Source organism: Chinchilla lanigera, unplaced genomic scaffold (assembly GCF_000276665.1).
Source record: "Chinchilla lanigera isolate Chin_1 unplaced genomic scaffold, ChiLan1.0 scaffold00005, whole genome shotgun sequence".
Classification (NCBI taxonomy): Eukaryota; Metazoa; Chordata; class Mammalia; order Rodentia; family Chinchillidae; genus Chinchilla; species Chinchilla lanigera.
Genome location: NW_004955406.1, coordinates 682,867 through 707,617, shown reverse-complemented (window position 1 = coordinate 707,617; position 24,751 = coordinate 682,867). Strand labels below are relative to the sequence as shown.

Below are 24,751 nucleotides of genomic sequence, written 5' to 3'. Positions count from 1 at the left end.
ATTGTGACCAGCTTAGCAGCAAGGAGGAAAAATAGGTTGTCCCAGAGACCTGCTGCAGTGCTGTGAACAGGAAGACTCACATGGACGTATAGTTAGTGAGAAGGTGACCGTAAGATGATACAGGGAATAAAGAATGGGGAGTGTGCAGGAGGAGCTGGCATTTATGACATTCAAAGTCACGTTTGGAGGACAAACAAGGGAAACCTGTCAATTTTGCCATTTGGCTTTGGCTCCGTATTTAACATCAATTATTAATTATGTCTACATCTACTACTACTCCAGAGACCTGTTGTTTTTGTCTCTTGCATCACACACTCAGCTACCAGTTCCCTTTACACGACCTGCCCCCTACTTGTGCCAACCCTGTAGCAGCTGGAAAGGACCAGCAGGCTGTCATATCTGCTTTTGCTAACTTCTCAGAAATTTGTATGAATGAGAAAAATTTAACAATAGCAACTCGTACTGAGGGAAGGCCTCTCACTGGAATGACCTAGAACAGAACGGAATATTACAAATGATTGTTCCAGCCCCTTCTGTTAATAGATTAAAGAAATCATATCTGGGCAGTGAAGCTCAGTGTTGTGGCTATGCAACTAGTTTAAAGAAACTCTATGATGGCCTATCCTTGGTGCAAGCTGGCATGGAGGGAAGCTGACTTAAAGGCCTGCATCTGTGACCCACGTCTGATGTATCTGAATCCTTCTTGGAGGAAACCTTCGCTCTGGCTTGTGACTAATTATCCCTCTTGAGAGGATATGCATTGCTTCTTAAGTTATCTTCAATTAATTTAACTTTCCTCTCTTTCTCTGAAATGGGTTAGTACTTAGAGGAAATACTATTTCTAGTACCTGATCCTGTACATAGAGACAAACTAGGTCCCATACATAAAAGAGTGAGAAAACCCAGACTATGGTTTAGATATCTGTGGTACCTTTCTGTGCACAGCTCAGAGCAAACTATTACACTTGTCTACGCAGTGTTCTGCATGACAGCAATTTTCTTTCTCACGACTAAAATGTTGTTTAGTGCTCTTTTTCACTCAGGTACTTGGTAAGTTTCCTCTTTTGGGAAGATTATGTGGCAAATAAAGAGCTGACCTATACTCTTGAAGATTGTTTAAGAGGAAGGTCTTCACACTGGTCTTTTGTGCTCAGTCCCGAGTGCACCAGCCACAGTACAGAATCATCATGTCATTGGTCACCATTCACAAACCCTCTTCAGAAAGGCCAAGGACTGAGCTGGCATGGAGAATGAATTAGCTATTACCTTTCACATTTTATTTCTTCCCTCTTTAACATTATAAATTTTATTATCTTGTTACATATGAAAGGGATAGATTATTATCCACTGTCAGTTCTTTCTGAGGAGACAGAATGAAGTGGTTAAAAAAATTATTGTTGTGTCCCTAAATGAGTTCCTTTTTTGCTCTTTATCTCCTTCTCTCACATCTAAGAAACATAGGCCAAACACTGATGGAGCTAAAAAAAAAATCAAAACTAATTGAGACAGTACCGCAGCGTATTTTAGAAATGTAGAAAGTGCCTCAGCTGCTATATATATCTCTAGCACTATATAGATACATGTCTATATATCTTCTCAATTTGCAGTATCTTAAGTTGCTTTAAAATAGATCATCTAGCATTTAACATCATAAAATTATTTAAAATAGATAATTTAGCAAAAAATACTATACACTTCTTCATGTGGAGGTATAGGTGAAGTCTATACCATGTTGGAATTCACATTAGGAAGAATACATACAAAGTTGCAAATACAAGATGAATAGTTTTTGTAATAAATCATTTCAAACACATTTAAAATTTTTAAAGTCTGACTATACCCAGTGTTAAGTTTAACATCTCAAAATATAACACAGCATCTTTTGCTAACCGCCAGGAATAGCTGTATAATATTTTTTTTCACATCTTGGATTTATACTCTTTCTTTTTTCCTTTATAAACAATAATTTTGCCATACTTTCTGAAATGAGAAAAGAAAAATTATTTGTTCTTTTCTCTTGTAACATCTTCTAAATATTAGGTCATTGAAATGTTTGCATGATTCACTGTATCAAGAATATTTTTTGAACCAGAGATCTTCCATTTTGCATAGGAAATGTTGAAAATCAAACTCTCCGTTTGTAATGGACACATCTGGAGAGTGGAATCATTTCCCCCAGACTTGCTCCAGTCTGTGTCCATTTCAAAGCCTGCTCATCCTCCAGGCCTTCCGTGATTGCAGGACGGGCACTTGGGAACATTCACGCCACACTGCGGCTCTGGCACTGCCCCTTCCCTCCTTGTCCCTGATAAGTCTGCACAGTGGCTAACAGCAGTATGAGCAGGAGTTATTTCTATATTGGGACTGCTAACACAGGTAAATATATTTGGGAGTCATAGAAAGCATACATAAGCATATCTATCTAAGCGAAAATTAAGCATATTCTCACTGCATCTCTTCCAGTTTGACTTCTGTTTAGTAATACTTTTGCTGCTGGGCAAAAACACTTGAGATGCACAGCTTCAAGGAGCAGAGATTAATTTGGCTTGTAGTTTCAGAGTTTTGGTCCATGGTCAGCCAGCTCCACTTCCCTTGGGCTCGTGGTGAGGCAGAAACATCACGATAGAAGGGCTTCATGGCGGGAACCTGCTCACCTCATGGTACCAGGAAGCAGAGGGGACCGAGAAGAGCCAGACTGAGAGGAAAGAGCTTGAGACAGAAACACACCCTTCTAGGTTGCACTCCCAGTGAGGCATCACTTTTACCCAAGACCCAACTCCTAACAGCACATTCAGCTCTCAGTTCCTCAGTGGACAAATCTACTGCTGAGGTTAGCACCCCATGAACTAATCACCCTGAGCTATGAACTCATCAGATAAATCTGATGATGTTAGCACCCCGTGAACTAATCACCTCCTAAAAACCCCACTTCTGAGCAAATGAGGATTTTAGGGGGGCATTTTTGATCTAGACCAACATGCACACACCTCCTCTTGTGCTGCCCAAGCCAAAGCTAAGTGTGATAGAGAACAAGTAAAAGCAGAAACAGACAGTGGCATTAACTGATATCTACTTTTGCAAATTTAAAAAAATGACCACATGAGTGCATTTCCAGGTCTGGCACTGTGCTTTGGAGAGAGACCTGTAAGAGAGGCCAGCAGCTTAAGTGTCTTCAGTGCTGTTGTTATGGTTTGTGTCTGGGTGTCCCCTCAAAGCCTCATGCAGTCATGGGGTAGGCTTTTAGAGTTTGATTGATTATGGGTGTGAAAGCTGCACCTGCCCTGGGGTGGATAGTTTGCATACGTAAGGGGGAGGAAAAGGGTGCTTGAGGCCATTCCGCCATTGTGGGTGCTTGTTGCTTTGCTGTGTTCTGTCAACATGAGCTGTAGCCCTCTGCCATGTGCCACTCTGCCTTGTAATCTGCCAAGTATGGACTGAAACCTCCACAAACTGTAAGCAAAATAAACCTTTCCTTCCTTAATTTTGGGCATCAGGTATTTTGTCCCAGCAACGAGAGAAAAGTAACCAAGACAGCTGTTATTTCACCTTGGGTGGAACCCACTGTGTTTAGCCTGAAAGCCCACTGCTCCTGTTAAATTTGCTCAGATACATTTTAACTTTGGTTTACATTTCCTGCAAATAATCACCCATACATCAGATCTCTAATCTGACATTTAGATATTCAAATAGACCTTATTATTTCAGTCCTACTTTAAAAGTTGAAGCACCTCATTGTCTTTAGTTTTCCCTTTAAAATTTCTTTAAAAAAATGTTTTAGACCTGTAATTCTGGTTCTGTTTATTTCTATAAGTATGTTGGGTGATTATTTTTAACTGTCTTAGGTTATAGGGTAGAGGTAGTCTTGTTAGGTATTAAAAATAACCACTACACATCTACTATGTGTTTATATGATATGTGTACATATGTACACATAAAAATGCAAACATATCAATTTAAAATGCTACAGTCTCAATGAAAAATTCAGACGTTCCCCCAAATTAAGGCAAAATATGTAATAGCATTCCCACTTTCTAACAGTGAAGTGTTCCTCCATTTACATTTGTATCCTAGGGCCCTGTTTTTTAAATTGAATTGCATACAAAATTTTACATAAAAGAATTGAAAGTTAACTAGTATTTACTTATTTCCATGGTTTTGCAAACAATTGATGCTGTTGATAAATTAATTAAAATCCATCATATCTTTTTTTAAATTTGAAAATACTAAGCTTTTAGATGTCACTAGTTAAACTAACAATTTAGTGAACACTAAAATGCAGAAATACAAGGTAGTTAGGTCATTGCTCTAATCAGATGTGTAATTGGGGACTTAATAGTTTTGTAGGTTTAAATATTTATTTCTATTATTATTATTATTATTATTGCTATTTTTGTATTTTGAGCTGGCACCCAGTGTGAATTAGATGCTGTTAGAACTGATAAGAAGACATGAACTGATCAAGTTGTGATTCACTCCAGTTCTCCTGTGGAATCAGAATAACTTCATGTGGGTGAACTCTGCTCTCCCTGTGTCCCCAAAATTTAGTTTCCTCCTCTGGATTATAAAACTACAAATCTTTCCATTGAGCAACCTTTAAAATTTCAAGCATTATCCCTTTGTCTTTTACTCTTTCTCTACTGTCCTTCCCACCCTGTGCATCTGTAATTGAACAAACTGTACCCTTCATGTTAAATCTAGGAACAAAGGGTGTGAGATTGTACTCCCAAGCACTTTCTACAGTGAACTCTTAATCTAGCCTATGTTTAAGATACTCAAACATTTACTAATATGACTGACTGATCATTAATGGCACTATTAAGAAGATGAGTATTTCCTTTTTTAAAAATTTTTTTCCTGAGGATTGAACCTAGTGCTTCATACACTCTAGGAAGCGCTATACCTCTAAGGACAGTGATACCCTTACCCCTTGTTATTTTTTATTTCCAGATAGGGCATCACCAAGTTGTCCAGACTACCTCAAACCTGCCATCCTCTATTTCAGCCTCCCAAATAGCTGGCAGTACAGCAGTGTGCCAGCTTGCCTGCCTAGTTCTTAACTCTAGAGATTAAATTAAGTCAACACATAAAAGCATCTATGAACTTTGGATTTTATGCAATAGAAAGTACATAAATATTTTAAAAGACATAGATGTTTTGCTCATTATTTTATGTGTTTATTACCATCCCCAAAGAAACATAGCTAGAGAAGTATTACAGGTACTTACTTAAAATATATAAAATTAGCATCATTTTGATATGATATGATTTTAAGTATTTTAGTGTAAAGTGCCAAGTTTTCTGTAGCTATACAAGAAGCTAATAGCCTTGTCAACTTCTGTTTCTATCTATAGTTGGAAGTATTTCATTTGTCAATGAGTTATGTTGTTCAGTGTCACAAAAACTATAAATTAAGAGGGGCCAGAGAAATAGCTCAGCAACACAAGCACCTGCCTTGCAAGCACAAGGTCCTGAGTTTGATTCCCAGTACAAAAATAAAAAATAACCTTATAAAAGCTGTAAATTAAGAGATGAGAAAACACAAAGAAAATATGGAGAATAGAAAAAGGTAAGGAAAATCTTTATATCTTAACCTGTGACTATTTCTTGGGCTTAATATAGATAAGCTACTTGTCTTAGAAACTATTATTATGCTGAAAGGAAGCTTTGGCCAAAAGTGTACAGTGCTTCTTAGCTTAGAGAAAAGTTGTGTTTCTCAAGAGGCTTTTAAAATACAGCACCCCTAATTTTTGTTTACTGGCTCCTGGCCCTTTTACTGAGTTGAATTTCAGATTTATTCCTTTTAGGTTCATTAATATTCATTTTCCACATATGTTCAAATCAAAACATGTACTGTGCATGTTTTATATATATATATGTAAATATATATATATACACACACATATATGCACAGTACATAGATATAACTTTGGTTCTGATATCCTGTTAAATAAAATATGAATCATTAAGATATATAATTTTGCACTATTTGTATCATTTATGTGCAGCAGACCTAAATGGTATGCATAACTTATGGTCATCTATCTAGATCTTAAATTCACATCACTGAAATCATTAAATTTATTTTATGTATATTTTGATTTACATGTCCATACCCAAATCAATACCCCTATCAACTTATATGAACACTAAAGTTGCTGAGTGTCCACTGACCATCCAGGTATGTTTGTTCCTTCTTGCCCTGATCTATATCTTCATATGACTCTGGCCATTGCTATTCTGGTTGCATCTGTTTCCTTGTAAGAGGTGAATTTGTACAGGAGAGTAGTCAGCCTTTTCGGTATCCCCACTCTAATTCCAATGTAGGTTTGCCAGTAATATCAACTGACTATTAAGTGAATAATTTGTGTGCTTGTTATGACTGATGATACCTCCAGCAAGACGGCTGGTAGGGTTTATATCTAATGCCCCCCAAGTCATGTGCTCATAGGCGGGGCTTCTGGGAGGTGACTGGACCACAGGGGTGTGCTGTTCACCAGTGGATTAGCCCACTGCTGAGTCTATAGCTAAATGTGATGTTGGGAGGAGATGGGTCACTGCAAGGGTCTGTTTCCCTCCTCCCTGGGTCGCTGTCTGTTTCCTGACGCTGTGTGCTGAGCTCGCTCTCCTCTGCCATGCCACCCTGCCTGGGAGCCAGCAAACCATGAACTGAAGCCTCTGAAAACTGTGAGCCAGATAACCCTCTCCTCTTTCACTTGTGGGTGTCGAATGCTGTGTCTCAGCAGTGAGAAAGTGACGAAGACACCAGCTTTTATTTTAATCCCAATCTTTCACTATTTCTTCTTGAAACTGAGAAGATTTATATGCCAGACCATAAATAATACAAAATTGTTGAAAACTATTTTTTAGTGAACAGTGTCTACATAGAGACAAACATATAAAGAGACATCAAATATCTTTTTTTTGAAGGGTAAATCTTATGTGGAACAGATAAAGGAGAAGCTAGTATTTTAAAGACTGTGTATGTCCCAAAGTAAATCGGACCTTACCAGGTCAAGGTGAAACTTAAACTCGGACCCAGCCATCTTCAAATCCACATTTCTCTGCGATGGCCTGGGTAAAGGCAGCTGAGAGAGGAGTGCCCTCACAAGTGCTCTGCTGGTTAGCGGGCTGGGTCAGAACTTCAAATTCCATTTACTTGGGAGCAATGACTAGGCAACATGCTTGGACATGATTAGTCTTTCATACTTGTGGAAATTTGCACATCAGCTCTTCAGAAATGGAGGAGGTGTAGGCAGAAGGTCAGTCTCTGGTGCAGTTCCCCTCCCAGAGGCCATCAGGGTCCCTGAGCCCTTGTAGACAGCTTCTAGGCAATGTATGTGACTTGTCCCAGAAGGAACCAGGCAGTGAAGGACACAGGTGTGTAATTTTCATCTACATATTTATTACTTCTGTCAAGGAAGCTCCAGCTGAAATTCTGAGATAACAGATTCTCAGTTCAACATGCAGTTTCCTGTTGTTTGTGATCATTTTATTTGAGATGGAAAGATATTAGAACAAATGTCTTTGACAGCTCCCTCTTGAACTAACTAGTAATGTTTCTTTTAATTAACAAATACTCATGTCAGTGAAATAACTGTACTTGTTGTGTCCTAAATGATAAAACTGAAGTTTTTTTTTTTTTTTTTGGTTCAGCATTATCTGAGACATCAGCATATTTAGTGGTAGACATGAGGCAGGATACTCAACAAAGCACTGTTAAGTATAGTCAGGGCACACTCAGGTAAGAAGGGAAAGCAGGGTGTTAGAGCTCAACACATAAATCTCTTTTCCCTGCCTGAATCCAGAACCAATGTAGAGGAGGAAAAGATAGACAAGTAGAGATCAAAAAGCTCAGTTCTTCATTGTGAAATCTGGATCAGTGTTTTGCAACTAAATCAGTAATAAGCTTGCTTCTACTTTAATTCCATAGTTAAATTTGTTTCGTAGTCATAACAGGGTAAGAGAACTAGGCATACCCTGTGAATCTGAATGGCAGTGGGAACAGGATATTTGCATCCCATTGGCAGGCTAGATTCCAAGAGCGAGAGGAAGGGGCCAGACTGGGCTACACTGCTCCCTTCTTGACACCATGTTGAATAACAACTTATTCCCATTCCTTGGCATAGTGAAGGACAGAGAGAAACCACCTGTAAACATTTGAGAAACAGGAAACACATACTCCTCAACTTATGGGACTTGCAAAGAAGCTAGGGGAAAGGAAGGTGCTTCAAATAGCTGGAAATCTGTACACGTTCATCCATGAACTACTCGGGAGAGAAAGCTTAAAAACACAGGAGACACAAAGTACCCACAAAAGGTGAGAGGGGACATGCTGAAGAGCATGAGCTTGTGGGTCTAACCAGGTGGAAGAAGCCCTTAATCTCTATTTCAAGGAGGAATAGAACTGGTATGGGATCATACACTGATGCTCTGAAAGAGGAGGTCAAAGGTAGAAGTAATTAATACCAGAGGACCTCGATCGTCTGACCAATCTGCTAAATCAATCCTGAGAAGCATCGGAGACGAAAGATTATTTAGTGTCACTGAGGACCCAGCTGGGTTTAAATCTATATATATGTGGTGTCACAATTCTTCCTAGTTCTATGATTTACTCCAGCAGTTAGCAGCAGCATGGTATTGTAGGCTTGTGGAATAACAGTAGCAATAACAGGTAGACTTCACTGAATGTTTAACATTAGCAAAGTATTCTCGTGCTTGGCATCAGTTATTCTTTTAACTCTCATATATCACCCCTTAAGGCAGATTATTATTATCCCCAATTTACTGATGAAACACAGGTTAATAAGGAACCTCCAAGTCAGCATGAGTAGGGTTAGGGAAAGAGGCAGGTCTAGAACCATTGCCTAAGCAAAAGAACAGGCAACTCTATTCCAGTTCTTGAAGTGATCAGTAAAGCAGGGATCTGACATGGGCAGATGAAGACAGAACTGCTTCGTGAGGAAGATGTCCCAGAAAATCCTTGAAGCAGAATCTCGCTCACTAAGTTTTTTAAAAAATGCAGCCTGGTCAAGAGGAAATCCAGCCTCCACTTCCCGTTCTTGTTTCCCAGTCAGTGAATTCAAATGATTCTGCTACTAGAACAGAGTCTGCTTTTGCAGAGGTCACCTGTCACCTGATTATCATTTCAGGGGCTCATTGTCCGGCTCCTGCTGTTCCACCTCCTGCAGCATCTTACTCTGCTGACCTCTTGCAGATCCTGCCTGCGTCCCGCTGGCCCACTTCCACTCACCTCTGCCCTGCTCTTTTGCGCGCCCTTCCTGGGCTTCCCCTGTCCCACTACCTTTCCTTTACTCTTCTCTCCAGCTACACTCCCTCCTCCAGTGGGCATATGCATTTTCACACCTTCAGCTGTTTTTACTTAAAAAAAAAAAAAAAACCAAAACACTCAATTGCTAGCTACCAGCCCTTTACTGCGTTCTAGACCTGCCCTTGTACCACCTACACCCTGGGCCTCTCAATCTGAATATTCTGTGGGACGTTCAATACTAATAACTCTACGACTGGTATTTAGATTTCTACATAAATGCCTCTCTTTTTACCTTTCTATCTGGGTTCCAAGCCCAACCATTTCCTCAACTCCGTGTTCTCTCACACACTTCTCAAGTAATTTAATATCATTGCCTTTTTATTCTGTTTCTATGGATGTTTGCCTGCCCATCTCATCTTTGAATTTCTACTGTGACATTCTGCTCCTGGCCTCCAAAGGCTCATGTTCATCTCACAGTACAGCTTGAATAATTCTTCCACTGCCTCCACGTTCAAAATCGCCTCTGAGACTCAAGGAAAACTTCTAGCTATGAGTCTGCAAAAATCACAAAAAGTTACACATTTCCAACACATAATGTTGAGACAGGAGGAGTAGGGGCATTGAAGGGAGAGGTGGTACCAAAGCAAGACCAAAGCTTAACAAGGCAAACACTAAATTCTTTAGCTTTATGTCTAATAGCTGGGGGACAGAGTGGCATGATGTAAGCTCAGACACGGGCAGCCCTGCTCCTGTAGCCTTGCTAACTGCAACCTCATGACCACCCTCTTGGACCAGCCGCTTATTGCCTGACACTGTCTTTTGCCGACAGTCTGTGTTCATAGCGCCTGTGTCTTCCTGGGCTGTCTCCACTGCAGCTTCACCCTCACTCTCACAGCTTCCTTGTAGTATCTTTTTGGTGGCTACCTGCAGGAATTCCAACACTGTCACTTACCAACTCACCTCTGAGGCCTTCCTTTGAAATCCTGGGCGGAAGTCCCCATAACTCACTCAGGCTGAAGAAAACAGCAAGTTGGTGATAGGAAAATCTGCTGCCAGCTTCAGCAGTAGCCTAACCCCCTTTGACCACAGCTGTAGTGGTCTCTGGGTGCCTGGGTGGTTGATTGCAGGAAAACAATTTTCCAAGTGCTCCTGTGCAAACAGGAGGCCCTGGTTCCCTTTCCTTAAAATAAAAACTTTCAGAAACCTGTCTTTAATTTATAGTCTTACACCCTTAAGTTTGTGTTGAGTGGAGCATGCCTATTTCCTCAGATGCTTTCAAGGTATCTTTCCTATTATCCCAGAGCAAAGTATTTGGCTTCTTTTTAATAGTGCTAATCTCTTCAGCAAACAAATTTCCTGGACCCTAATTTTACAAGTTGTTTCTTTTCTGGTCACACTGTGAGAGTTTGAATCTTTCACTCTACTTTTTGTTCACAAGTCTTACTATAAATTTGACTAAGTTTTCAATGCATGAGCTTTGGGGGACATTTGAACTCCAAACTATAACAAATACCTAGGTGTCATTATTTTGAGCAAACTGTATCTGTTAGACCATGAAGAATATTAGAAAATAAGTTTTTATTTTAATGAGACTTGGTCTTAGGCCAATGGTCCTTCTTTCTTTATGTAGTTCTGAGTTTCTGGCCTATAATATTTTCTTCTTCTCTAAAAACTTTCAACAATTCTCATAAGACAGGTCTGCCGCCAACAAATTCCATTCATTTTTGGCTGAGAAAGTCTTAATTTCTCTTTCATATTTGAAGGGCAATATTGCAAGGCAAAGAAATCCAGGTTAGTGTTTTCTCCCATCTAACCACTTTAAATGATACTGTATATTCTAGTTTCTTCTTACATGCATGCTATTGAGAAGTTAAATATAATTTTATCTTTGCTTTTCTACAGGTATTTTTTTTCTGAAGTTTGAATATGATGTTGCTAAATATTTTTTTTTAAATTTATCATGTTTAGTATTCTTTAAGGTTTCCACATCTGTGATTCAGTGCATAAGGGAAAATTCTCACTCACTCTTGTGATTCAGTGTATGGGGCAAATTCTCATTTATTACTGTTTTAAAGGTTTCTTCTATCTTTTTCACACTCTTCTGTGATTTTTGCTGTAAATTTGTTATACATTTTATAGCTATCTCAGAGTTCTTGGTTACGCCTTCTTTGTTTTCCTAGTTTGAAAGATTCTATTGATGTATCCTCAAGCTTAGAGATTCTTTCCATGCACTTGTCCAGTCTACTAATGAGCCTGTTGAAGACATTATGCATTTCTTTCACAGTGCTGTTTCTTTCTCAGGAATTCCACCTCTCTGCTTCTATTGGGCATCTGTTTGCTGTCTATTTTATTCAAGTCAGCCCTTATATTAATTTTAGTTGTTTTGTATTCCTGGTTTGATAATTCAAGTTTTGAAAACATATCCAAGTCTGGTTTCGATGCTTGATTTGTCTCTTGAAACTGTATATTTATCAATGTCTCCATGAAAACTGTTTCTAAAGTTCTCATACGCTTTCATGCCCTATTCAGACTTTCTCTCGCGCTTACCTTTTAACGGTGTTGTGAATAATCAAGAGATCACAATTTTTATGCAGAATTAAGCCCAAACTTCCAGTGTCCCAGGATTGGTCCCCATTTCTGCTCTAGCAATAGCCTCATGTTTAAACTGGCCACCTCGATCTTCCCTGAACAGAAACTATATTTTCTGTGACTATGTCTATATTTTACCATTCTCTTGGCCTGGAATGCCTTGCTTCCTTTTTCATTGCCAAGTTCTAGCTATTTTTAAAACAAATTCAGATATTTTTCCCAAAGAGCTTTGTCAAGGCTGCATACCTTTACGGTGGCCTAACGTGTACCTCTTCTACAGGTTCCTAGAGGACAGTCCTCCAGGTTAGCTCTGTTATTGTTTGTCATGGAACCGCTGCCCAAATCCCACCCTCCCCCCGACTGAGAAGGGCTTTGTAGGATTGATCGCTGTTTTAAATCTCGGTACCATTCTTAGATCCAGAGAGGTGTTTCTGAATTAGTAGATGCTCTGTGTTAATTGAGTTATATTAATGAACAGTAAGTAATTTATTTAAATTTTTCACTCTAAACATTTCATGGGAATGTTTTAATGTAAAATAATGTGGATCAAGATATCAGAATAATTTCTAAAAATACACATTTTTGTAAACTTTCTAAATTGAGAATATTTTACTTGAAATATTTCTCTTCTTTATTTAAGAAAAAAGATCAAAATGCACCTTTGGCATTTGAAATATGTGAGAAAAAAATGGATCGTCTCCACTGAATGAATGAAGCATACTGCAATAGTAAGGTGTCTTTTAAAGAGTAAATTTGCCTGGAGATCTACTTGCCTTTTGTATTGTATATCTCTGAGGAGTTCTAAAATTCTTTAGACAAACTCTCAAGCTAAATGCAGTTACTTTTTTGAAACAATCCTCCCCTTCTGCAGCACTGAATTCAGAAAGAATGGTTTTGAATAAGCATACAAATACCCCAGTGATGGTGGATGAAATAACAACACCCATGATAATGTTCTTCATAGTTTGAGAGACTAAAAGACTAAAAGAGACTGAAAGAAGTCCAAATAACCCCTCCAGTCCTTCAGGTTATTAATTTTGCTTCTGGGATCTAAACTTAATGTAAACTCACTGTAATTTTTTAACTCAAAATGTTTACTTGTGTGTATGTGTGTGAGTGAGTGTGTGTGTGTGTGTGGTGTTGAGAATGAAACCCAGGTCCTTACACGTGGCCAGTAAAAGCCCTACCACTGAGCTACACCTCTAGCCCTAAGAATTCCACTTCTTAACTGAAGTAAAAGAAGACAAAAAGAATTTGTGGTCAGTGAATAGTTTTAAAAGTCTTGCTTCAGGTAAATAAATGCTATAAAAACATACTCTCATGAATCCCTAATGTGCCCATGAAAGTCTTAGCCTTCCTGGGTGCCACACCCAGGGGTCAGCCTGACTGCATCTGGAACTCATGTGGCAGCATACCTGCTGTAACTGAGAAATGATCATGTCTCCTCTTAGTTCTCAGCAAGAGTAATTGAATGTAGAATATCTTACTAAACGCTGGACTGTGACAGTGTGTTAACACTCTGACTATCTCCTAACAGCAGGGCAATTATTTGCTGAGTGGGATTTTTATAAGTCCCCTGGCACTAGTATGTTCTGATAATTATGATGAAGTGCACTGGTCAGTGTTGATTCAGCAGTCCCTACTCTCAAAATTATCTCATTCACAGTTCTCTGGCCCACTTTTCCCTTCCTAGACGTTAGAGATTTTACAACTCTTCTCTTCTTCCTTAATTTCTTGTTTTTGAAAAACATATTTGCTTAAATCTTAGGACATGCACAATTTAGCTAGGCTTCCTTTTGGAACTGTTTATCTCTTACAAATTCACAAATTTTTAATCAAGAGGCATGAACAGAGTTTAAAATTTTGTTTCTTTTCATGGCAATCCATGGCCTCTGTTTACTGTATAACTGTCACTTTCAAAAGTAAAAGTTGCATTCTTCTGCCTACCCTGTATACTTATGTACGTACCTGTTTTTTATTCCTGGGGTAAGCCTACTTTTAAATTATGAGAAGTAACTATTTCTCATGTGATACAATATGAAATTGAAACATTAGTAATTATGGTTTGGAGATTATAGTTACACTTAATCCTGTTTCACATTCTTCCTATTTTATGGGAATATGTTTTTAAACTAGAACCAATAACAAAGAGAGGAGAAAAGCATTACACTACAGCTTCCCCCAGGCAATTACAAAATAAAGGTCAGTGTACGAGTGGAAAATGGCCGTGAAAATACTCTTTGTGAAATAAAACAGTAGATGCTGTAAATATAATCAGCATGTCCATTTGTTTTCAAGTTAGTTGCACGTTCAAATACTTTTCCATATCATACTTGTGTGTTAGAATCAGCTGAGAAGAAAAAAGCCAACTGATAGATTGTTAAAAATATGGAATGGTTCAAAATATTAATGTAATGCTAAGGGTGACTGGGTAACAAATGGTACATTTGCTCATCGCTCAGCCTGACATAATTAATATTCTAGGTCATGCTTAAGTTCCCATGATGGAGGGGCTGAAGGGAAGAATTCAAGAAAAATATATATCTATTATATAACTCATTGCCTTTTTTTTCCTTTTGAAGAGTCAGAATCATAGGCTTTAAAAAAAATCAGTGCTTTCACACCTCATTTACCGTTCTCACCGCTGGGCCGGCAGTCGGCAGCCCGGCCCAACGCATGGAGGTCAGCGAGAAGCTATTAGCAGAGCCCTCTCCTGAGAGTTCCTGGGTCCTGTTGAGTTGAATGTTAGCATGACAGTCCTGCAAATAACTCAGTTGTAGGCTTTTTCTTCGTTTCTTTTTTTCAAACAGTTAGCACGGATTTCCCCATAGTGTTGGTCACTCCAGAAAATTATTGCTGGAAATGAAGTCCCCAAAGCTAGCTCGGCTACTGCCCCTCTGAGTCGTGAAAAATGTGAAAACTGGAAAATATGTCATGGTCCCTGGGGTTCTCTCTGCCTTGTGTGACTCATGACGATATGTGGAAAAATCAACCACAAACCATTATTTGTGAGTGGTTTAGAAATTAGGAAATACATCAATTGAGACAAGAGTACGTGTAGGTTGTTTTCTTTGCTTAAAGAAATAAGAATTAAATGACTAAAAATATGAATAAATAGTGTATTTGCCTGCTATGTGTATTGAGGGAATGCTGGATTGTTTTTATTGATGTACATCAGCAAATGTGTTCCATTAATGTCTAAAATACTGACACCCTTGAAGATTTTAAGGGATACATTTGAAATTCAATTAAAATATATTTTCTATCTATATTTGATTTAAATTGCAATGAGAATACACATGAGGAGGTCTCCGTATAGGTTGCAAAATATAATTTAAGAGAGCTATCATGTCTACCGATCAATTTGCATTTCCCATCTAGCCCATGTATACATGTGAACGCAGATGTGGAAGGAATCAAGATTCCTAATGGGGTAAAGTTAACAGTTGGTAGTAATTGTTCAGGCAGACAGATATTTTTAAATGATAAATTATAATCTAGTTGAATTGTATGTATTTTACCATTTTTAATTTGTAAGGTTATGAAAATTTTATTAATAAACTAACAGACTTCACTTAATTAGATCATCACTAACCAGATGGTTTAGTTACATTTTAGCCAGAAAAATCTTTTAATCTAACATTTATTGTTTTTTCTTATTAAAATCGTACGTTGTCATCTTAGAAAATCAGTCTAAAAATCATCTTAAAAATCACTATCCACTGAAACCTATTGTAAATATATGTGTATGTATTTTCTTTCATTAACATTAATTTAAACTATGTAGTCACTTTATGTATATTTATTGTGATAGTGAGATAATGTGTATATGATATTAAAAATACTTTATATAACTGCCTTTTAATATTTTTCAGGATAATATTTTTCCTTGTATTAATCATAGCAGGGAGTAAATCTCAAAAACCAGTTCCAAGATAATTTTAAATATACTAAATGATTTTCACTGACTTTTATATACAATGAAATTTAGCTCCAAATTATGAAATAGGAAAACATGAGTTAGAGGTGAATCAGATGGGTCTATGATAATTTACTTCTACATCACAATGTCCTTAAAGATAAAACTGATATGCTAAGAAAGGGAAGAGTAGCTAATCTGTAAATTCCTTGAAATCAGTCAATAAGACTTTGAAATAAATCTCAAATATTTTCCTCAGACGTTTACATGGCTTTTGAAAGCAACACTAAAATAGCTTTATGGGCTCTTCTGAACTGCACATTGTTGTTGTAGAGGAGCATTTATTTGTCTGTCAGATGTGGTAATAATGTCAATGTTTAAACTTTTTTAAAAATATAGTAAAACACTAATTGCCATTAATCCCTCTCAAAATATTCCCCTCCATTTTCAACACTTGTACCTGTCATTGATGCTACTTTTCAAAGAAGTACTGTAAATCTTCCTTCATAAATGTCTTAGTTGTACTTCCACAGCTGCCTTGATGTCCAGAATGGATTCAAAACATTGACCTTTCATGGTCATTTTGATTTTGGGGGAGAGCCAGTAGTCACATAGTGACAGATATCATGAAAAGGCAGATGAAGACACACTGTAATGTTTTGTTGAGCCTGCCTTTCTGTTGGATGGCATTTGGAAGCAGCATTCACAGTATTTTTATCACTCCTCATAAAGACATGCACAAAGGTGACTTCCAGAACTGCTCCAGAGAGTGGGAAGAATGATGGAATGAGTGTGCTCAAAGGTAGGAGTATTTCGAGGGGGTATCTTAGTTACTTTTTTATTGCTAGGACAAAATAACAGACACCTAACAAGTCAGAGGAGAAGTCTATTTCAGCTCACAGTTTGTAAAGGTTTCAGTTCCTAGTTGGCTGGCTCTGAGGGTGCCACAGCAGATAGACGTTGCCGTGGGGAAATAGTTCCCAGCATGCCAGGCGGGAGGTGAGCCTTCCTTCTTTCCCTTCTTATTCCACCTAGGCTGCAAGACTATTGGTTGGTGTCACACCACACGCACACCCAGGGTCGGTCTTTCCTCTTGAGCAAATCCAGCATCCATACCCAGATTTATGCTAAACCAGTGAACTGATCCAGTATCACACCCATGATCCAGTCACTCCCAAAGCTCTACCTATGAGTGTATGAGGCTTTGGGAGGGACATCCAGATTTACCAGAATGGAGGGATTAATGGCAATATTTCTTTTACTGTGATAGTTTCTTTTAAATTTAAACACACTGTATATTTTGATCGCCCTTTGTATTAAGTACCTGCTATGTGACTAGCTCTCTGCTAGGCGTGGCTGCAAAGTCTATCAGAAACAGAACAAACCCCTGTGCTCCAGCTGCTTGCTTATAGGAAGCAGGATACACATACAAACTCTGAAACAATGTAATAGGTGCTGTGGTGGAGATAGTCCCAAATTATTAAGGAAACATTAAAGTGAGGACATTGAATCTAGCCTGAATTGATATTCACAGTTACTGAAGTATTAGATTGGAAATATAAATTTTTGGGGTAGATTTTCAAAGACTGCTATCCGGATTAATTTTAATATTTTGGAATTACTGAAGTAAATATAGTCAAGAGTATTTATCCATATGACAGTGGCCTAGAAGAAATGCACTTTTGAGGAAGAGCAGATAGACTTTAATAGATATATTGTTTATATACTCCAGAGTATCTACCGAGTAACCACATAACTCACACTAACTTTTGAAATGTAACTTTTGCCTTTGAATATGCACATGCATGTATGTACTTATGCATACAGAAATATATTTATAAATATGTATATGTATATTTGATTTTGGTTCGGTGGAAATCAAATATCACCAAATTATGCTTTTATCAGTAACATCAGGTTTTAGGGAAACAGACATCTGCTAATCTTGAATTTAGCGTTTGTCATACCTGTCTATAGAACTCAGTAATAGAACAGAGGTTGTACTAAGTAGATCTGAACTATTTTGAGGCAATGTGTCACATTGTGGATGATAGAACCGAAAGGGCAGCATTACACTACAGAAGTATAGCACCTAACACGCTCATGGATGCAGGGTGTAATTTTGAGTCATAGCTAATATACCATGCATATGTGACAGGACTTTGACTATCAAAGTATAGGACTTAGAACAACTATCATTAGGATATGTAATTATTCATAATTCAAATAACCAAATGTGTACTGAGTACAAACTTTATACCCAAAGTGGCTAGAGCATTATGCGTTTTCACCTCCTGTAATGAAACTGCAACGTACAGGTACAGTTAAATACAGTAACATATGGGTACAGTATGAAGTGAGTGGCTTACGGCTCTATTATTTTTTTGCAGTTGCATAAGCATGCATTGCATGGTGGATAGAAACTACAGCTCAGTGGTTTTTAATGTGTTTACTGTTCAGTCTTGAGAGATGCTAATGTTGTTGTAGAATGGGTGTGAACATTTTGTGACGTCTTCAGAAATGAATCTGAGGTCCACTTCTGAGTAAGAAGCCACGTGGTAATTTAAAGACTCCTTAAATGTATGAAAGTGTACAGGGTACAACTTTACCTTCTTATTTTCTATATGAAAATCACAGGTAAATCAAAGCAACTAAATCTGCTCTCTTCTGCTGTAGATTCCAGGTATATACAACTCACCGTTCAGAAAAGAACCGGATCCTTGGGAGCTGCAGCTGCAGAAGGCAAAGCCTTTGGTTTCCCGGAGACGGAGAGTTGGGCCAAAGCCCAGTGCTGGCCTGGCCAACTGGCTGGCCTGCACCAGTGCTCGTTCATTCCCTCAGTCGGATATCCTGCCTCCTATTGATAGGAAGCCCTGTCAGGTACTCATTAGACCTGTAAGAACTTTGTCACTAATGCTGTTCTTGCCTTTTCCCCTTTATTTGTGGTAGGATATGCAGTGCATAAAGTTTGCTACCACCACCACTCTTAAGAGTGCATTTCAGTGGCATTGAGTACTTTATATTATTCTGCAACCATCAGCACTATCTGACCTCTGAATTCTTTTCATCTTGGAAAACCAAACTCCATGCTCCAGGACACCACCCCCATTTCCTTTCTCCTACTTGTTATGGCATATCTCTTTTAGCATCATGGTCTTAAGTTTCAGCCAAGCTGTAGCATATATCAGGCAAATACAGGAAGGAGAATTCCTTTCTTTTATCAGACCGAGCCCCACTATGCGTGCATATCACAATTTGTTTATTCATTTGTCCATAGACAGTGGGTTATTGCCATGTTTTAGCTGCTGTGAACAAGGCACCAACAATACTCTGTTTCTTCTGAGAATCTATCTTAGTGGAAGTGCCAGATCACTGGGTAGTTTTTTTAATTTTTACTGTTTTCTATAGTGGCTATACCATTTTCCTTTCCCGTCCACAGTGCGCAAGTGCTCCCATTTCTTTATATCTTTGCCTGCATTTATGATTCTCTGGTCTTTGATTGTTATCCTAAAGGATGTGGCGTGGGATCCCTTTGCAGTTTGACTTGCATTTCCTTCACCACTCTGGTGTTCACTATCTTTTTATATTCTTATTGGTCATTTCTGGATCTTTTTTGGAAAAATGTCTGTCAGAGCCCTCCACCTATGTTTGGATTGATTTTGTTGTTGAGTATTAGGAGTTCTGTATATATTCTGGATATTACTACCTTATAGATATGTGATTTCCAAGTATTTCTTACTATTTTGCAGGTAAATGTTTTTATGCTATAGCTACTATCTTGCAATTCAATTATTTTTTAAAATTCATGATGAGAGAAAATTATTTCTTATAAAAAGCTAATTTTAAAGAATAAATGTTATCCTTAACATGCATGTAGGGAACTAAGCTAATGCTCCTTTTGTGTTGAATTTGTTGTGCTCAATATAAAATTAAAAGGTGGGTTTGGCCTAAATTCTAGAGCTTTGATGTAAAAATGTTATAAACTATTTGCTACAATCTGTTTTGGATGTAAAACTGTTCGTATATTATCATATTTATTTAATCAAAGCCCTGTCCTGCTGATGACCTACATCTTTTTATACCATTTTAAGCATAACTTGGGTTTGAGAATTAGAGACATTCTAAAACAAAGTTAACTACCGAGGTTTTTAGAATTTAAGGGCAGGAGTGATCTCCTATCACCTTTTCCCTATTTCTTTTGTTAGAAATAGAAGAAACCAGTTTCACATTCAGTATAAGAGATTATGCAAAGCCATGGGTATTAGAAGGCAGAGGTGGCTGGGACCCCATGGAGACTGCTACTCACACTCCAACATTGAGCTGGCCCCACAGCCAGACGGCATGCATTGTCTGACAATAGAAATTTGCCCACTCTCCCACAATTATTTATGATATCTTGTTTTTCCCCTGAACAATTTTCTGATTTTCCTCTGATGCCTTCAGAATCACATCTACACCAGTATTTTAGATTACCTTTAAACTAATCAGTGTATCTAAATAATACATAGAAGCTGATGCATCCTTCTCTTTCTGAAATACACTGACAGGCATATATAAATAACAAAATACCCGAGGCTGAGTACCGTAAAAAGAAGAGAGGTTTATTGAATTCACAGTTCTGGAGGCTGGTAGTCCAACATCAAGCAGCTCAGTCTGTTTGGGTTCAGGTGAAGGAATCCATGGCTACATGGCCACAGGACAGACAATGGGGAGGGAGGGGCTGTGTGGGAAGGGATCGAACTCACGAGATGCCGTCACATCATAGCAGCATTGATCCCTCGTGAGGATGGTGCTGTTAGTGATCCAACACCTGCCACACACCCAAGTCACAATGACCCATCCTTCTTTTTTATGGAAAAAAGATAAAACAAAATTTCATAACAAAATAATAGGAGAATAACAGTAGTTCATGCATTACATTTTTTTATTTTAAAGAGAAAAGCTGGCAAAATAACAACAAAGGCAAAACAACACAAAAACAATGAAAATGATACCAAATTTGAAAACAAGATAACAGGAATTAACAACAGTTTTTATATTACATATTGTTATCTTCAACAAAGTTGCTCAGATTACCAAATATAAGAATGCCAAAATTGATGAAATAAATAAAGAGAATATAAATAATACAAAAAAAATTAGACATGATACTGAGCTATACTAAATAAGATGGTAGGAATTCACCAGTGGTTGTTATATTTGTCATCTTTAAAGTAGTTGCTCAGGGTACAAGATATCGGCATAAAAATTTCTCCCATCGATATTATCACACACCTTCCTTTTTAATGAATTAAGAAACACTAATAATATAACTGACTTGGAGTTTTTCCCTTTTCCCTACTGTCCCTTCCCCTTTCACCTATCCTAGTTTCTTTTTCCTATTGAACAATTTCTTCCCATTTCACAGTATCTGTGGTACCTTTTAGACCTTATTTACTCTTTCAAATTCTCACACAAGGGAGACAATACAGTGTTTACACATGTGAGTCTGATTTATTTCACTTAGGAATATGGTCTCAAGTTACATCCATTTACCCATAAAAGCCTTGAATTTCTCCTTCTTTATGGCCAAGGAATGCTCTGTTGTATAAAAATACCTCATCATTTTAATTCCTTCCTCAGTTGATGGGCATTTGAGTTGTTTCCAAGGTGTAGCTATTACAAATTGTGCTGTGCTTATGTCTGCAAGATTTCTACTCACTTTCTTTTCCAATAGATTTAGTGTTTCTGTTTTAATATTTAGATCTTCGATCCATTTTGACTTTAGTGCATGGTGATAGACATGGGTCTACTTTTAATCTTCGGCATGTGGAGAGCCAGTTTTTCCAGCACCATTTATTACAAAGGCAATCTTTCTTCCAGTGAACATGTTTGGCCCGTTTTGTTCAAGATAAGGTGGTTGAGGGTGTCTGTAGTTGTGTCTGCACCTTCTATTGTGTTCCACTTGCCCTCAGGTTTGTTGTTTTGTCAGCATCATGCTGATTTTGTCACAGTAGCTTCGTAGTACATTTTCAAGTCAGGAATTGTGATTCCTCCTGCCTTGCCTTTGTTGCCCAGGATTGCCTTTGCTATTCTAGGTCTCTTCTGATTCCAAATGAATTTTAGGATTGTTTTCTCTATTTCTGTTAGGTGTGCTAATAGTATTTTGATTTGGATTGCATGAAATCTGTGTAACAATTTTGGGAGTATGGCCATTTTCACTATGTTGGTTTTTCCTACTCATGAACAAGGGATAACTTTCCATTTTCTAATACCCTCTTCAATCTCCTTTTTCAGAGTACTGTAATTTTCAATATATAGATCCTTTACTTCCTTTGTTAGATTGATTCCTAAGTATTTCAGTTTTTTGGATGCTATTGTGAAGGGTGTGGTTTCCCTAATTTCTGTCTTAGTGAGTTTGTTGTTTGTGTACAAGAATGCTATTTATTTTGGGTTGACTTTGTATCCAGCTACGCTACTGAATTTGGTTATTAAATCTAGAAGTCTTTTGGGACCCTACTCTACTTAATGCCATTATTTTGGGGACCAAGCTTCCAGTGCGTCAATCCTTGGTACAAACCACATCTAAACCATAGCAAGGCAGAGAGGAGGTGGGCCACAGGATGAAAGCGTGTGGAAGAATTTCCAGTTCGTTTGGAAACATGTATTCAGAGGACAGTTGTATCCCTCTTAAATAAGTTATACCAATATCCTAATTAGGCATTGAACATAGTTTAAATGCAAATTTAAAATACATTTTATGAGTAGCTGAATCGTTACCATTTTGAGTTATCCACATTGCTATTTATCTCTATTAGAGTAAGGAATGGTTTTTATGTAAATGATCAAAATAAGTAATTAAATTTATTATTCTATAAAGAAAATGATTTAGTACTTCTGTTGCTTGTATATTAAGTGTTCAATTTTTAAATATACAGATATTAAGCACCCAGTGGTTGTTGAGGTATTAGGCAGAACACCACATTTTGAATATTTAATAATTCACATTGCATGTTGTATTTATTGAGATAGCTACTGATACTGCATGGAATTCATAGATTTTATGCAGCTTTTTAGGAAATGGGGAAATTACATGGTATGAATAAAGTAAGTTGGGAATACCCTGATAATCATGTGCTGCAAACTACTGCAGTGTACAATATGCACAGCTTTAACTGTTTAGTATTATTTTACAGGTGTCTTACAGTGTTTTCACATTTGCTTACTGCTTTGCTTTTCTTGTACTTTTTTGAAGTGTTCTCCTCTGTATGTGTTTTATTGACTTTTCATCTCTATTGCCACACTTTTCTCAGTACAGCATTGTTATTTCTTGCACAGCTTTCCCCCTCCCATGGACATGTGTTTGTGTACACTGTGCACTTTGCATCTTAGGAATGCATGGTTAGAAGATGGGTAGATAAAAGATATATTTAGGTATTGTATATTTATATGAATATTTATGTATAAAGGGTGTATATGGTCATGTATCCATGTGGAAAATATGTATGCATATATGGAATATATGAGAAAACAAAGTACAGATATATAAATGTATATATAGTCAATATCCATATGAAAGATATATATGCATATATAGTACATATATAAAAAAGGAAAAATATACAATTATATAGTACCTATATATAGATATGTATAGAAAAGGAAATATGTGGAGAGAAAAAAATATGTTTATGTAGGGAATAATGCATAACTTATTATGCAGCCCACATGGTCTTGATTGGGGAGCACTTCCTGCCTCATCCTCCCAATTGCTGGGATTACAGGTGTGCGCCATCACCTCTGGCTCTTTTGCTTTTTGATGCTACTACTGTTCAAATCCTTTTTACACTCTGCTTGAACTAATAATAAGAATAATAATAGGAACAGTGGCACCCTCAGCACCATGTTTATGTGTTTACTGTTCCTGAGTAAATACTACGAGTGTTACTGTCTCCTACATGTATATGTGCATGTACACATACACTGATAAATCATATTTATTTGGCATGCCATAAAATGATCTCTGCTAGTATATTCCTTCCTTCTCTATTTCCTCTTCCCTTATTCTCTTTCCCATTTTTTCCTCTCTTTTCTTCTTTCCCTGTCTCCTTCCTTCCCATATCGTCTTCCTCCTTCTCATGCTCTGACCCTATCCTAGCATCCTGTCATTTCTGGTTTTTCCCTTTCTTCTTTTTTCTTTTTGTCCTTTGCTTCCTTATACCTTTTGTCTGTGCTTTCCTTCCTTCCTGGTTCCTTTCTTTCTTTTTGCTTTCACAGAATGGGGGTGTTTTATGTTGTTTTGTTTGACTGCTCCACATTCCTATGTGTTACCTAATTAAGAAAAAGCTCAGTACATCACTGAAGACATTTAAAATTGTGCCCAAGTGAAAATAAACAGAGTACCGTACTGGCCGGGCGATTTCTTCAATGTATTGGACACTTGTACTAAGCTAAGAGTCCAAAAAGACAGGTAGAGTCACGAGTACTGGGTGGCCTACGGATCCTAGAGATTAATCGTTGGAAATGAGCACAATGAATAGATCTAAAGTTTGCAGATCTAAAGTTTGTTTCTAAAATCTGGGATTGCATGCCAGAGGGATCACCCTATGATCGTGTGATCCCAGGATATCAAAGGAAATACAAACTAGCACAGCTTTGCCAAAAGAGAAACGTCCTCATTCAAGGTGAGGGACTAATTTGCTCATGGATGGGATGCTGACTGTCCTGACAGACACAGGGGCATGGGCATGACAGCAGGGACCTGGACGGTGAACCCAGTAGATCACAGCTATTTTCATTCTAAGTTGCTGCTTCAGCAAGGCTCCTTTTCTTTCACTTCCTGTTTTTATTGAGATTAGTGAGTCCTAGACCAGAGAGTAAGGTATGTCTCAAGTGAGGTGTGTCCATGTTCCTATGTCAGTACGTTAGAGGACAAAGCGTGGCCTCTGAGAATACCATCACTCCCTGTGGATGCTGGCTTCTTCAAAGTCATAGCT

General features: G+C 37.8%; 1 protein-coding gene across 3 annotated transcripts in view; it reads left to right on the top strand.

Moving 5' to 3' along the window:
* Window positions 1–24,751, top strand: part of Spata17 (spermatogenesis associated 17) — a 200,932-nt gene that overhangs the window by 92,752 nt on the left and 83,429 nt on the right. For all 3 annotated transcript variants that reach the window (XM_005374709.2, XM_005374707.2, XM_013519819.1), the window contains exon 7: window positions 18,453–18,656. In XM_005374709.2, the coding sequence (XP_005374766.1) occupies window positions 18,453–18,656 (204 nt within the window). The remainder of the gene's footprint in view (window positions 1–18,452; window positions 18,657–24,751) is intronic.